The sequence below is a fragment of the Mustelus asterias genome, chromosome 21 (assembly GCF_964213995.1).
Source record: "Mustelus asterias chromosome 21, sMusAst1.hap1.1, whole genome shotgun sequence".
NCBI classification, from domain to species: Eukaryota; Metazoa; Chordata; class Chondrichthyes; order Carcharhiniformes; family Triakidae; genus Mustelus; species Mustelus asterias.
The window spans coordinates 70,325,181-70,341,823 of NC_135821.1; the positions used below are offsets into that span (position 1 = coordinate 70,325,181).

Here is a 16,643-nt window from a genome sequence, read left to right on the forward strand (position 1 = left end):
TGCTTACCCACTCCATTCCCATAACCCTTTATTCCCATTTCTGTCGACATCTTATCCAACCTACTCTTAAAAGCCGGCATGGCGATGCATTTTCACTTTGGGGATGGGAAACAGGAGTGGGGGCTGTTTCCAGATCCCAAACATGCCCCCATGGAAACACTGGGATGTTGGAATTTTGACCGAGGCATCCCTTAATTGGCATGGAGACAGGCTCCCTGTCTAATTATGGGCAACAGATGGGTTCTTGAAGCTGCGAGGTAAATCAGAGACATTCCAGCTCCAGAGCAGCACCTGGATACAATAAAAAGGTCAGTAACTGAGGTCAGTAATGGAAATGTCCCCTCTCAGTCACATTTTTAAAACTTAATTTAAAAATACCAAAAAGCAGCAAGCCACTACTTATGGGGGAGGAAGTTCCTCTACAAGTTGGCCTTTGGCTGTACCCACAGCCAGGTGGGTAGGAAGGGCCTGTAGGCCGCACTGGAGCTCTGGAACCTCAGCCTGTTACTAGGTGCCTGCCCCCAGGCAGTAGTCCTAATGTGTGCCCATCCTGTTGACAGAAAGCTGCCATGATGTTGAGGGCAGCTCCTCCTGACTCTTCTTTCACATTCAGTCCCGGAGTTCATGTCTGGATCAAAGCTGCGATAAGGTATGGAGCTGAGTGACTCTGATGAAACTTGAACTGAATCCCCCATTACATTGGGATTCTGAAGGTGACTGGAAAATCCCTCCTTAATCTCTGGGTAACAAGGCTCTTTATGAGCCTCATCGCTTGCCCATCTTGCCAGGCCTCAAAACCATGTCAACCTCGGGAATGGAATTGAGAAACCAGCACAATGTCTGGCCTCAAAATTTCTGGGCCCTGTCCTCTTGAAAATTCAGCCCATGGTCTGTGCTGCAATCGTTAACTTTGGTACTGCATTCCACTACCTCAGCAGCTAATTGTAGCTACAATTATATTAATTGGTGTGTGTTCTGTGTCTGGCTGCATCATTATGTACCAGAATTTGGATTTTACTGTCTAGAAAATAAACCATTTAAATCCAAACTCTAATTCCACTGAAGACGGGAATGGGTTAATTAACTCTGTAATACTTAAAGTGATCTCTGTGATTTTGTGAGAAACACTGTGGAGCCCATGTTTACGTCAGAGCTCGGTGTGTTCATGTCTGTGGAACTTGTTTTTGTGCATCCAAACCAGATAAGGGAAACAGCTGCGGTATGATTTTCCCAGCTAGTATAAGCTAAGCAGAATCAGCTAGACTCCATTTTATGTTATATTATGTACCTTTGTTTAACATGGTGGAACTTACGTATATTCCTTCTGTGATCACATACTAATAGATTAATATATATTCATTATATACTATTCATCATTATCGATATAAATTGCTATATAGGCTCCTGTATTTTAGTTAACCTGTTTATGCAAACTTATAATCTTGTGTAATAGATAAACAATACAGGTGGCGACAAAACAGATATTCGCAGCCTTGGAATGGCCACGGTTACAGGGGAAAGACGGAATTGCCAAGACAGCAATAACCATGGGACGATGAGGACGTGACCAGGGGTGAAAATATGTGTATAAATGTTTGCTCTTGACCTGTATTTGATGAGAAGTCTGAGGCCGTGTTAGGCATCGGACGTCTTGTGCAATTGTGCAAATAAACCACTGTACTTTGACTTACCACTAGTCTCAGAGGTATTATTTTACCTACAACACCATGCAGTTTGCTCATCACATCTGATGGAAGAAGCTACGTGTCTATTGGAGTTACGATTGGAAAAAGGCTATGTTTGGACAGTAAAAAATTATTGGTATGTATGAAAACTTATTAAAGAAGATGCTTTCTCCACTATCACACACTCACATTAAAGTACTATAGACAGATCTCAATGTACTGGAAACATTAAACTATTTTATTTGTTGGACACTATCTAACTATTAAGAGCAAGAGGATAAGATGTGAAGGAGTAGGACCTATCAAATGTGATGGTGGGAAAGTCTGTATAGAACCAGTAGAAATGGCAGAGGTACTCAATGAATACTTTGCTTCAGTATTCACAGTGGAAAAGGATCTTGGTAATTGCAGCGCAGACTTGCAGTGGACTAAGAAGATTGAGCATGTGGACATTAGGAAAGAGGATGTGTTGGAGCTTTTGAAAAGCATCAAGTTAGATAAATCGCCGGGACCGGATGGGATGTATCCCAGGTTACTGTGGGAGGCGAGGGAAGAGATTGCTGAGCCTCTGGCGATGATCTTTGAGTCATCAATGGAGACGGGAGAGGTTCCGGAGGATTGGAGGATTGCGGATGTGGTTCCGTTATTCAAGAAAGGGAGAAGAGATAGGCCAGGAAATTATAGACCAGTGAGTCTAACCTCAGTCGTTGGTAAGTTGATGGAGAAGATCCTGAGAGGCAGGATTTATGAACATCTGGAGAGGAATAGTATGATCAGAAATAGCCAGCACGGCTTTGTCCAAGGCAGATCATGCCTTACAAGCCTAATTGAATTTTTTGAAGATGTAACTAGACACATAGACGAGGGAAGAGCGGTAGATGTAGTTTATATGGATTTCAGTAAGGCGTTTGATAAGGTGCCCCATGCAAGGCTCATTGAGAAAGTGAAGGGGCATGGGATACAAGGGGACATTGCTTTTTGGATTCAGAACTGGCTTGCCCACAGAAGGCAAAGAGTGGCTGTAGATGGGTCTTTTTCAGCATGGAGGTTGGTCACCAGTGGAGTGCACCAGGGATTTGTTCTGGGACCCTTGCTCTTTGTGATTTTTATAAATGACCTGGATGAGGAAGTGGAAGGATGGGTTGGCAAGTTTGCTGATGACACGATGGTTGGTGGGGTTGTGGATACTGTAGAGGGATGTCAGCAGTTGCAACGAGACATAGATAAGATGCAAGACTGGGCGGAGAAGTGGCAGATGGACTTCAACCCAGATAAGTGTGTGATGGTTCATTTTGGCAGGTCAGATAGGATGAAAGAATATAATATTAAGGGTAAGACGCTTGGCAGTGTGGAAGATCAGAAGGATCTTGGGGTCCGGGTTAATAGGACGCTCAAACCAGCGTCGCAGGTGGAGGCTGTGGTTAAGAAGGCGTATGGAATACTGGCCTTCATCAATAGAGGAATTGAGTTTAGAAATCGGGAGATAATGCTGCAGCTGTATAGGACCCTGGTCAGACCCCACCTGGAGTACTGTGCCCAGTTCTGGTCACCTCATTACAGAAAGGATGTGGAAGCCATAGAAAGGGTGCAGAGGAGATTTACAAGGATGTTGCCTGGATTAGGTGGCATGCCTTATGAGGATAGGTTGAGAGAGCTAGGTCTTTTCTCCTTGGAGAGGCGAAGGATGAGAGGTGACCTGATAGAGGTGTATAAGATGTTGAGGGGTATTGATAGAGTGGATTTTCAGAGGCTTTTACCCAGGGCTGAAATGGTTGCCACAAGAGGTCACAGGTTTAGGGTGCTGGGGAGTAGGTACAGAGGAGATGTTAGGGGTAAGTTTTTCACTCAGAGGGTGGTGGGTGCGTGGAATCGGCTGCCGGTAGTGGTGGTGGAGGCGGATTCGATAGGGTCTTTTAAGAGACTTTTGGATAAGTTCATGGAAGTTAGTAAGATAGAGGGTTATAGGTAAGCCTAGTAGGTAGGGACATGTTCGGCGCAACTTGTGGGCCGAAGGGCCTGTTTGTGCTGTAGCTTTTCTATGTTCTATGTTTTAACCCACTGTGCGTTTTCAATAGTTCTTGTTCTTTTTTGGGATGTGGATATTCTTCTTGTCATTAACCATTCACATACCTGCCCAGGAACAATACTTTGTGAATACAGCTTGTTCAGTTGAACCAGTTTATTTGGCGTACTGTTGAACTTCAGGGCTATGCTAAAGAGTGTGTCTTCCATTCCGGCCTGTAAAAAGAACCACACACTGTATTTCAATCTGTTAATGAGAAAGACAAGCGAAGAAAGTGATATCATTGGAGAATACTTACTCTGTATTCTATAGTGCCGGCTGGTTTCTCTTGGATTAATTTTCGACCGGTTTTCTCTTCCTTTTTGTTTTCTGAGGGATTTTGAAGATACAAAAAAAATGAATCATCAAATGCTTTTCACTGTGGGGGTGGAGGCCAGCCCACATGATCTTCCGAATAAACTTGGCTTGTATTTATTCAAGCACGGAAGTTTGAGAGGTGATATAATTGAGGTGTTTAAAAGGTTAAAAGGATTTAGTAGGGTAGGTCATGTGCCATTAAATGTCAGAATGCTCCTTCCCCTCTCTCTCCATTTTTTTTTATTGAAGCTCTCACCTGTTTCAGGCAGAATCCCCCACTGTCCGGGTCCAAACCCCAACACATTGTAAAATGGGGCATGGATCAGTTGGGAATGATTGTCCAACTTCACAAACCATTATCCCCATTTCTTCTGCAACTGGCATGTTCTTAATAAATGGATTCAGAATTTTGCACTGAAATCTGCCCCCGGTGATTAAAGCTTGATTTGGTTTGATCTTGGAGGCGAGAATTTCACACTGGTAACCACTAATGAGCAAGTCTACCAGAATGGTTTCAACTATAATTGAATTATCCTCTGGTGTTGGTAAGGAATGGACTTCATGTGATAAATAATGAAAATTAGCAGTTCTTTGCTCAGCTGCAATCTGTCTACGTGCTCGTCCTCCTCAGTGCATCAATCATGTTCACTGAACTAATTCCCAGAGTTAATTCACTGTTTTCCAGAACTGTGAAACTCCTTATCCATCAGTCTGCTCTTCTTCCTACAATCTTTAGGCTTATAAAATCTAAGCTTCAGACTGTCTACGAGAACAACAACAACTTATATTTATATAGCGCCTTTAGCATAATGAAACGCCCCAAGTTACTTCACAGGAACATTATAAAATAAAATATGACATCGAGCCATATAAGGAGATACTGGGTCAGATGACCAAAAGCTTGGTCAAAGAGGTAGGATTTAAGGTGTCGCTTAGAGGTGGAAAGTGAGGACCTTCCAGAGCTTGGGGTCCAATCATCTTTCCTGCATTAACTTATTTACTTCCCATGCAATGAACTCGATTTGTGACCAGGCTTCCTCAGCTTTAGACTAGCTATGGAAAATTTTTGAAAGGAGTACTAAACTCTCCTATATGGTTCTGTTGGCAAAGGCAATAGGTGTTTGGTATCAGGCCGTACAGTGAGGAAGACCCAGATGCCATAGCAAGCAGGGTTGCCTTAATCTGTGTGTGTGGGGTGTGTGTGGGGTGTGTGTGTGCATGTGTGCGTGTGTGTGGGTGGGTGGGTGGGTGTGTGTGTGGTGTGTATGTGTGTGGGGTATGTGTGTGTGTGTTTGTGTGTGTATGTGTGTGTTTGTATGTGTGTGGGGGGTGTGTGTTTGTCTGTGTGTGGGGGGTGTGTATGTGTGTGGGTGGGTGTGTGAATGGTGTGTATTTGTGTGTGGGGTATGTGTGTGTGTCTGTGTGTGGGGTGTGTGTCTGTGTGTGGGGTGTGTGTATGTAGTTGCGTGTATTTGCGCGGCTGACAGCCCCTGCCCCGGGTTCAAACCTTAGCAACAATCAGCACCTTCAGGGGAAGAAGCAGCAAACGGAGGGAGCATAAAAATCTACCTAATTAAGGAATTCTTCCCATCTGAAATGCTCACGCTCAGAATTTTTGCAAAGTAGGTTTTTAATTATTTAATGATCAATTTGATTTACTTTTGCACGAACTACAGAATTCTGCAGATTCACGACCCTTCGAGTGAAGTAGTTCCTCCTCTCTTCTGTTTTAAATCTGCCACCCCTTAGCCTAAAACTATGGTCTCTCGTTCTAGAATGTCCAACAAGAGGAAACACCTGTGTATAAAATCATCAGGGGCATAGATAGAACGAACACCCATCATCTTTTTCCCAGGATAGGGGAATTGAAAACTAGAGGGCAAAGCTTTAAGGTGAGATGGAAAGATTTAAAAGAGATCTGAGGGACACCTTTTTCACACAGAGGGTGGTGTGTGTATGGAATGAGCTGCCAGAGAAAGTGGTTGAGGCGGGTTCAATGGCAACATTTAAAAAGCATTTGGATAAGTCCATGGATGGGAAAGGATTAGAGGGAAATGGGCCAAATGTGGGCAATTGGGACTAACTGGGAGGGCACCATGGTTGGCATGGACCAGTTGGGCCGAAGTGCCTGTTCCGTGCTGTATTGCTCTACGACTCTATGTGCTCCACATCTACCCTTTCAATCCCTTTAGCATCTTGTATCCTTCAATTAGATCTCTTATTTTTCTAAACTTCAGCGCGTATAGGCCTAAACTGCTCAATCTCTCTTCAAAAGACAGGTCCTTTATCCCTGGAATCAATCCAGTGAACCTGGGCGGCACGGTGGCACAGTGGTCAGCACTGCTGCCTCACAGCGCCAGGGTCATAGGTTCAATTCCGGCCTCGGGTCACTGTCTGTGTGGAGTTTGCACATTCTCCCCGTGTCTGCATGGGTTTCCTCCGTGTGCTCCGGTTTCCTCCCACGGTCCAAAGATGTGCGGGTTAGGTGGATTGGCCATGCTAAATTGACCCTGGTGCCAGGGGGATTAGCTAGGGTAAATGCATGGGATTACGGAAATAGGGCCTGGGTGGGATTGTGGTCAGTACAGACTCGGTGGGCCGAATGGCCTCCTTCTGTACTGTAGGGATTCAATAATTCTCTGAACCGCCTCTAATGCATTTGCGTCCTTCCTCAAGTAAGGGGACCAAAACTGTGCACAGCTACCTGTGCTTATACTTCAAAACATAACAATAAGAACAGGTAGGCTGAGTGGAATGCAAATCTCATTGCCTTCCAAATCTCTTTAAAAGCAAAAGAAATATCAAAGCCATCCTATTTCTGTAATCCTACAGACTAAATGCAAGCACATGTATATTTTCTGCTTTTAGATGCTATTAATTTTTTTTTAGGGTGATTATCCAATTGTTCATATTTCTGAGGACACCAAATCCTTTCCTATAGCAACAGCTGCCTCAGTGATCTTCAATAACCTTGGCTCAGTAATTTGCCACTGTCAACACAATGTTTTCACCTGAACAAGCAGCAATCAACTTCAACTCCCTGAATTGAATGAGTGCACTCATGTTTGTGCAGACTAAGGCAAATTTTCCACTCAACATACTCAGATCAAAAATTAATTAGTTGGTCTATCCAAATGGTATTTTTTTCCCCCCAAAGTTTTACCCTTTCACTCCTGAAGTCGCTGGGCTCTAAACCGAATTGAGTGTGCAAATGGGTGCGCAGAAGGGCAAAGGGCACAGACCACCTGCATCAGATAGTACCGATGCAGGCAAAATCCATGCCATTGGTGCTGGATCCCTTGCTGTTTGTATTGTGCATTAATGATTTAGATGAGAATGTAGGGGAGTTTGATCAGTAAGTTTGCAGATGACACAAAAATTGGTGATGTGGTAAACAATGAGGAGGAAATCCTCAGATTACAGGATGATATAGACAAGCTAGTCAGATGGGCAGAACAGTGTCAAATGGAATTTAACCCTGAAAAGTGTGAGGTGATGTATTTTGGGAGGACTAACCAGGCAAGGGAATACAAATGAACAGTTGCATGCTAGGGAGTACAGAGGACTAGAGGGAACTTGGGATGCATGTCCATAGATCCATGAAGACAGCAGGACAGGTAGATCAGGTGGTTAAGAAGGCATATGGGATACTTGTCTTTATTAGCCGAGCCACAGAATATAAGAGCGGAAAGGTTATGATGGAACTGTATAAAACGTTTGTTAGAACACAGCTAGAGTACTGTGTGCAGTTCTGGTCATTACACTATAGGAAGGATGTGATTGCACTGGAAAGGGTGCAGAGGAGATTCACCAGGATGTTTCCTGGACTGGAGCGTTTCAGCTTTGAAGAGAAGCTGGTTAGGCTGGGGTTGTTCTCCTTAGAGCAGAGAAGAGGGGGGACCTGATTGAGATGTACAAAATTATGAGGGACATAGATAGGTGGATAGGAATAAACTTTTCCCCTTAGTAGAGGGGTCAATAACCAGGTTGCATAGATTTAAGGTAATGCGCAGGATTTTGGAGAGATTTGAGGAAAGATTTCTTCACCCAGTGGATGGTAGGAATCTGGAACTCTTTTTGGGTGCTGTAAAACTATGACTCTAAGTCAAGCTCCAATTAACCTCAAGATTTTACGCAGAATATGGAGACTATTCCACCCACCTGAACCCAATGGTCAGCTCCATCAGTACCGCAGCAGAATCCATCTTGACAGCTTTCATGTCAGCAGAAACTGCAACCGTGGAAACTGATAGAACTAATCTGGTAGCTCACACTGCAGGCATGAAAACTCGGACAGCTGCCATGTGGCTTTTGGAGGCCAATGTTGGAAGAGGTTACTAAAGTGTCAGCTCACTAGCATTCTGTTCTCCAATAGCGTCCTTGGAGACCTCAAGTGTTGTTCCAAGAGAATGGCTTTGGATCCATAGGAGAGGCATCTTTTGCCCACTCTCCGAATGACAATATGCCTACTCCCTGGCCAGCCACTCTGCCAGTGTCACTTCTCTGCCAGTGCATCTTCTAATGCCAGTCAGCCAATAGGGCCCGACAGCTGCAGCCTAGACTGAAAAAATGCTGTCCGTGATTGGATCCGTTAGGCTTGAGGTTGCCCTCCGAGGCCATCTGAAGTGTAGTCAATGAAAACTCAGCAGCCTTTCACTTCCCAGAATCATTTAATTATTAACAAATGAAAAATGGATATCTGCTCATCAATGCTAGCCTCATATCACCAAATACACCCAATCCACCCGATAAAAGCAAATTACTGCGGATGCTGGAATCAACTTTGACAAAGGGTCAGCTGGACTCGAAACGTCAGCTCTTTTCTCTCCTTACAGCTGCTGCCAGACCCGCTGAGATTTTCCAGCATTTTCTCTTTTGGTTCCGGATCCACCCCTTCTACTGTTTTTTAAGTTCTTAAAGATCTAAAGATTTTTAAAGTTTTCTAGCTGAGTTTGAATCAGGCTAGGGGTTATAGCTGAGGAATCATTAAGGTAAAGCAATCATAACATGCCACCTTAGTGTACTTCTTTACTGTTTCCAGCCCAATAATTTAATTAGCCCTCAAGCAAGCAATTTCTCCAACACGCTGCAGGAAAGCTTAAAATGTGAACAGGAACACATAAGCCATTCTTGCCATAGACATTGGGATCTAGGAGAGATAACTAGAAGAAAAAAACTTAGGGTGTAAAATTTATGTATGCGCTTGAGCCTGGAGAGAATAGCATTGGCGAGGTGACCTGCTGCTGACAGACTGTGTCTGGAAAGGTGATAGAAACATAGAAAAACTACAGCACAAAACAGGCCCTTCGGCCCCACAAGTTGTGCCGAACATATCCCTACCTTTTAGACCCACCTATAACCCTCCATCCTATTAAGTCCCATGTACTCATCCAGGAATCTCTTAAAAGACCCTATTGAGTTTGCCTCCACCAGCACTGACGGCAGCCGATTCCACTCGCCCACCACCCTCTGTGTGAAAAACTTCCCCCTAACATTTCCCCTGTACCTACCCCCCAGCACCTTAAACCTGTGTCCTCACGTAGCGGCCATTTCCACCCTGGGAAAAAGCCTCTGAGAGTCCACCCAATCTATGCCTCTCAACATCTTGTACACCTCTATTAGGTCTCCTCTCATCCTACGTCTCTCCAAGGAGAAAAGACCGAGCTCCCTCAGCCTATCCTCATAAGGCGTGCCACTCAATCCAGGCAACATCCTTGTAAATCTCCTCTGCACCCTTTCAATCTTTTCCACATCCTTCCTGTAATAAGGCGACCAAAACTGAGCACAGTACTCCAAGCGGGGTCTCATTATCCCCGGACTCCTAAACTCAATCCCTCGATTGATAAAGACCAGCACACCATATTGCCGTGATATTGCCGTGCATGCACCAGAAGCAATCAGAGATTGTGACACCAGTCAGCGTCTAATGCTAATTTGACTGTCGATCTACCATTTTCAACCTCACAGGTCCTGTGAATTCCCTCTCTTAAATACACATAGCTGATCAAGTGTTCAGCTGCACAAGGGACTGATGCTATTTAAAGGCAGCAGCATGGAACTTTCTGGTGAGGCACATCTGACATTTCCCTTGTTGCTGCAGCAACAACAATGGGAGTACTGCGTTGTTGGAGGAGCTCACACAGTTTCAGAAACAGTTCTGAAACCTGCTGCAGTCAGAACGCACCTCCCCTAGTAGAAGTGCAGGCTAGCTTGAGGTTGTGCTCGCCTCGCGTGATCCCAGTGGGTCACCTGCTGAGTGTGCAGTTAGTCGGCAGCATGTTTGGCAATGCATGCCACAATTATGAAGGCGAGCAGGCAGAATGAAGATTATGTGCTGCCTGCATCATTTTGACTGTGAGAAGTTTAACAACACCAGGTTAAAGTCCAACAGGTTTATTTGGTAGCAAAAGCCACAAGCTTTCAGAGCGCTGCTCCTTCCTCAGGTGAGGAAGGGGCTTAAGGCTCCGAAAACTTGTGGCTTTTGCTACCAAATAAACCTGTTGGACTTTAACCTGGTGTTGTTAAACTTCTTACTGTGTTTACCCCAGTCCAACGCCGGCATCTCCACATCATCACTTTGACTGGACATGGGATAATCGCTATCCCCACCCCAGCAAATGGCCATATCCAATTGTTAGTGCATGGCCTTGTTAAAGAAATATAAAACCAAGTTTGGTGCAAGAATTAACCTGGTTTGCACTGGTGTTGTCTAGTTCCATTTAATATTCAGATATTCCATTAAAATATCATGTTTAATTTTTTTTATTTATTAAAGATTTATCCATTATTAAAAGTTGGAAACTTGGTGCCAAGTCCACAGCCAGACAAAAGTGGAACTGGGCATAGTTTAGGAATGGATAGCCGGTATAAACACAGACAGCAGTCTTCTTAACGATATAGTAGCTGGCAAACTCACTCAGAAAATATAACACTCCTTAAAGTAACTTTTATATCAGATTAAATATTATTCTAGTTCCAGTGGTTCCTGATGCATGTGTCTTGTGCCGTCAGCAGCATAATCAACTAAACCTGCTGGTTTTTGCAAGTAAGAAGTTTAACAACACCAGGTTAAAGTCCAACAGGTTTATTTGGTAGCAAAAGCCACACAAGCTTTCGAGGCTCTAAGCCCCTTCTTCAGGTTTTTGCAAGACCAGACACAAGAACATTTGAGTCTTTCTGTACATAACCTTAGCTAATTTCCATTTTGGGTTTGATACTGCACTGCCCATTGGAAATCAGTGACACTATCAAATAGCTCATAGTTTTAAACACAGTAAGAAGTCTCACAACACCAGGTTAAAGTCTAACAGGTTTATTTGGGAGCACAAGCCACTAGTTTTCGGAGCGCTGCCCCTTCATCAGGTGAGTGGGAGTTCTACCTGATGAAGGGGCAGCGCTCCGAAAGCTAGTGGCTTGTGCTACCAAATAAACCTGTTGGACTTTAACCTGGTGTTGTGAGACTTCTTACTGTGTTTACCCCAGTCCAACGCCGGCATCTCCATACCATTGTTTTAAAGCAGCGTTAGTTTAAGTGCAAGCAGACTCTACATTTTATTATTGCTCTGACTGGACCTAATTATCAGATTGTGAGCTGTAATCTTACACTGATAAAACACAGAATAATAAATGAATGACCCAAAGTCACTGGTACTGCTGGTTTATTGATTCCTGCAGGTTGCAAACTGAATTTTCAGAAGGAAACTGGAAGCCAGTTTTGGCGCAAAGTGGAGAAGATGGACTGCAATGGTTTAAGAAAGAGGCTCGCCACCACCTTCTGAAGTGCAATTAGGGTGGGCAATAAAAATGCTGGCCCCAGAATAAAAACTAGGTAAAGCCTTCCTGACATCCGAGAAGCAACATCCAGAAACACCATTTTAACCATTCGCAACTTACTTTATTTTAAAAATCGCGCCAGTTTTTTTCATTTCTCTTCTTAAGGAAATTACTCCTTATTAAGGAATGGTTTCATTAACACTCATTACTCCCCATTACCTGATGCAAGTCAGCATTAGTCATATAGGAACCTTAACGCTGAACATCAATAAGCTATTCAAATGAGGGAGGTATCCATGCCTGATCCTAATCTCACTCAATGCCCATGCACAGCAGGGGTTAGTCGACTGTGACCAGGTACAGGACAGGTTTCACCCCTTCCCTCACCACCACCCCCCCCCCCCCCCCCCACCTAACCCTGGGGAACTAAAATTAACTGTAATACCCTACATCCTCCCTCACTGAGATCACAGATACAGACTAGGGAATGAACTGAGAGCGTCCCTGCGTCTCAATTATTGATGAGCTAAAAACGCGAAGTCATCGGGAAAGTCTTTGTGATCGAAGGGGTTGATTTTAATTCCACCAGCCTGGTGGAGGCCGAGGTGGAGGGACCTGGGAGAGCTGGAGGGTTGAATAGATATCGACATCAATATCTTCAGAAAAGATGATGGAAAACTGACAACAAAATAAATGGCTCTCATTAAAACAAAATGCTCCAGTATATGCCACAGATAGAATAAACGCACACACACACATGCATATATAGATAAAATTAACCAGTAATAGTTACCCATTGAATAGTATTGTTGAAAATCAGTATTCCGTATTCTTCCTGAAGGATTCATCACTGATGGAGAATGTGCAGCATTTAACACAGTTGCATTCTCTCTGGAGGAGGCCATCTTGTTGTTTTTATGCTCATTCCCTGGAGACTTTATTGAGAAGGCTTTATTCTGTTTAAATTTTTTCTTTAACCTTAAGGAAACAAATTACGCTATTAAGCTCTTACAGCCAATCATTGCCCATTCTACTACCCAACCCTCCAAATCCTGGCCTGTCTCTGAGATAAAGGCATTCCCCGAAGGGATCTTACAAGTTCTGATTCCATGAAGGAAACTTAAAAGATTCAGTTCTCGAAGCTGCTGTTTTGTTGGCTCTGCTGTTTTAAACAGTAAGGACACCATGTGGTAACAAGGTGCTCTTGCTGCTCGGGGGTTTAACTCTGTCATAGAAGGGCGGGGACCTGGAACGGAAGACATGAAAGAACTTTGCCTTTCTTATTCTTGGAAATATAAACACTTGATTCTAACAAGAAGTTTTTCAAGTTGAAAATACTTGGAATGTAAGGTGTCAGCGTAAAGGCTATTCTGCCTCGGGGAGGATTATTCCTACACACCCACTTGCTTTTTTTTTTGTCCTTTCATGGGATGTGGGTGTCGCTGGCAAGGCCAGTAGTGTTGCCCATCCCTAGCTCTCCGTGAACCGAGTAGCTTGTTAGGCCATTTCAGAGGGCAGTTAAGTCGACCACATTGCTGTGGGTCTGGAGTCAAATGTAGGTCAGAACAGGTAAGGAGGCATATTTCCTTCTCTAAGGGACATTAGTGAACCATTTTTATGACAATCAGTGATAGTTCCATGGTCACCATTATGGACTTTAGTTTTCTGGCAATAGCCTGGTCCTCTTGTTTACTGGTCCAGTGTCATTATCACTACACCATCAACTCTCCTCCTTGGACCTGGCGATGTTTCATTTCAGGTATATACTGAATTACTTGGCCTACCGCACCTCACCCCCAAATCGGCCTGAGTTTAGCTGGAATTATCAATTTCCCCAGAGAAAGAACTGTAAGTAGCCACATGAATTGTGCTTTCAAACTTCATATCAACACTTGAACATATAAAATGTAGACTGACACTTTGGTGCAAAACCAAGGGGGTGGTCAGAGGTGTTGGCTGAAAACCTCCATCCTCGTTCATGGCTGGGATTCTCCAGTGACGCTGAAATTGGAACATCAAATTCTCCACCATCACTTGCAGCGGGACGAGCACGGATAAGATTGAAGAATCATAGAATCCCTGCAGTGCAGAAGGAGGCCATTTGGCCCATCGAGTCTGCACTGACAACAATCCCACCCAGGCCCTATCCCCATTACTCCACGTATTTACCCAGCTAATCCTCCTGATACTAATGGTCAATCAACCTAACCAACATATCTTTGGAGTGTGGGAGGAAACTGAAGCACACGGAGGAAACCCACGCAGACACGAGGAGAACATGCAAACTCCACACAGACAGTGACCCGAGGCCGGAATTGAACCCGGGTCCCTGGCGTTGTGAGGCATGCTGTGCTAACCACTGTGCCACCGTGCCGCCCATATGATTCTAGAATCCTGCTCGTCATCTTTCAGACTGAACGCTAAAATAAGGCCCTGTCTGCTAGTCTGTATGGATCTAAAAATCCTATGGCACCTTTTGACGAAGAGCAGAATGCTTGCCTGATGTCCTGGTCAACCTTTATCTCCCAAACAATATCACCAAAAGCAGATTCCCTGGTCAATTGTCGAATTTGCTATTTGTGGGAGCTTGTTGTGCACATAATTTCTGTTACAGTTGCTTACAAAACAATGTGGTCAGAAGTATTTAGTTGGCTGTAAAGCACTTTAGTCATGCTGAAAGGTGCTATATCAATGCAGCTTCGTTCTGACCTAACTACTGGTGGCACCACACCATGTCCTAAGTCATCTGGAGTAACTTTGAACTTTATCAACTCCATCGAATAAAATACGGAATGTGTGGGTCACAGCGGTAAAAAATAAACGGATATTATTTTTGATCAGTGTACTCAGGGCGGCACGGTGGCACAGTGGTTAGCACTGCTGCCTCACAGCGCCAGGGACCTGGGGCGGCACGGTGGCACAGTGGTTAGCACTGCTGCCTCACAGCGCCAGGGACCCGGGGCGGCACGGTGGCACAGTGGTTAGCACTGCTGCCTCACAGCGCCAGGGACCCGGGGCGGCACGGTGGCACAGTGGTTAGCACTGCTGCCTCACAGCGCCAGGGACCTGGGGCGGCACGGTGGCACAGTGGCTAGCACTGCTGCCTCACAGCGCCAGGGACCCGGGGCGGCACGGTGGCACAGTGGTTAGCACTGCTGCCTCACAGCGCCAGGGACCCGGGGCGGCACGGTGGCACAGTGGTTAGCACTGCTGCCTCACAGCGCCAGGGACCCGGGGCGGCACGGTGGCACAGTGGTTAGCACTGCTGCCTCACAGCGCCAGGGACCCGGGGCGGCACGGTGGCACAGTGGGTAGCACTGCTGCCTCACAGCGCCAGGGACCCGGGGCGGCACGGTGGCCCAGTGGTTAGCACTGCTGCCTCACAGCGCCAGGGACCCGGGGCGGCACGGTGGCCCAGTGGTTAGCACTGCTGCCTCACAGCGCCAGGGACCTGGATTCAATTCCCGGCTTGGGTCACTGTCTGTGTGGAGTTTGCACGTTCTTCCCGTGTATCTGTGGGTTTCCTCCGGGTGCTCCGGTTTTCTCCCACAGTCCAAAGATGTGTGGGTTAGGTGGATTGGCCATGCTAAATCGCCCCTGAGTGTCAAGGGGACTAGTTATGGGTAAATGCTTGGGTTAAGGGGATAGAGCCCGAGTGGGATTCTGGTCGTTGGAGACTTGATGGGCTGAATGGCTTCCTTCTGCACTGTTGGGATTCTATGATTTTTGCAAAGTTATCTTGCTGAAATATTTCAAGTAAGGAAAGTAAATTAAGGAATTGAAACACTTGGAAACAGCTTCACAAAGGTCATAATTTAAAAAAATTTATTTTGATATTTGGGAAGTGGTTGAATCACATTCATAACCCAATTCAGACGACATAAGTCGTTGAATGTAATCTTGCATTTTGACGAGGAAAGAGTGCATTACTTGAACATTCCTTTACAGTCTGTGAAACTACTCTGTAATCCCCATGCTATTGTAACCTGAAAGCACACACTGATGTGCTGTGAATGTCAAGCACTGCTGAGGGGTAGCTGCTAAAGATTTGTTTTCTCAAATACTGAAGAGACATTTATGGAAATGCACTTTCGACTCTCCTCACTCAGCTTTGCCAGTATAATGTGTTGTTTGTAAAGATAGCACAAAGCATTGTTCCTGTGACATAGGCTCTTTTGTCCACTTTGTTACCTTGCTATGGGTTGAATGCCCCACTGTGCATTAATTCACCCAAATCAAAAAGTAAATGCAAGTATGGTGCAGGTTCCTGTGTAGTATTCACATCTACATTTTGAGTATTAAACCACAAACTAGATAGTAGAAAGTAAATAGTCAGAAGCAATTATATGGTAGTAATCTAATCAAGAAGTTTTAATTGACATAAATTAAAGTTTATATGTGTCATTTGAATTGTGAGATTAGATTACAGCATTGAAATTACTCCTGTAGGTTCAGATATATTTAATGTGTTTTCATTCTTTTTTTTAATATATGATTTATTATTGTCACATGTATTAACATACAGTGAAAAGTATTGCTTCTTGCGCGCTATACAGACAAAACATACTGTTCATAGAGAAGGAAACGAGAGAGTGCAGAATGTAGTGTTACAGTCATAGCTAGGCTGTAGTGAAAGATCAAGATCTTTACCCTGAGCACAGGGTAAGTCATGGTGACTCACACTGTGATGCCTTTCCGCGCTGCCCGAGGTCCTTTGGGACTTCAGGTCACATGCCAGCCTAGATGTTAGCAGGATGTTCAATCATGAGCCCAACACTCTGCTTATCCAATATTTAACAGAAGAG

The 16,643-nt window shown here is 44.7% G+C and overlaps 1 protein-coding gene across 4 annotated transcripts in view; it reads right to left on the bottom strand.

Moving 5' to 3' along the window:
• Window positions 1-16,643, bottom strand: part of LOC144509385 (nuclear receptor coactivator 7-like) — a 94,916-nt gene that overhangs the window by 63,568 nt on the left and 14,705 nt on the right. For all 4 annotated transcript variants that reach the window (XM_078238154.1, XM_078238156.1, XM_078238155.1 and 1 more), the window contains 3 exons: window positions 12,632-12,816; window positions 4,007-4,077; window positions 3,816-3,923 (listed from right to left, as the gene is read on the bottom strand). In XM_078238154.1, the coding sequence (XP_078094280.1) occupies window positions 3,816-3,923; window positions 4,007-4,077; window positions 12,632-12,816 (364 nt within the window). The remainder of the gene's footprint in view (window positions 1-3,815; window positions 3,924-4,006; window positions 4,078-12,631; window positions 12,817-16,643) is intronic.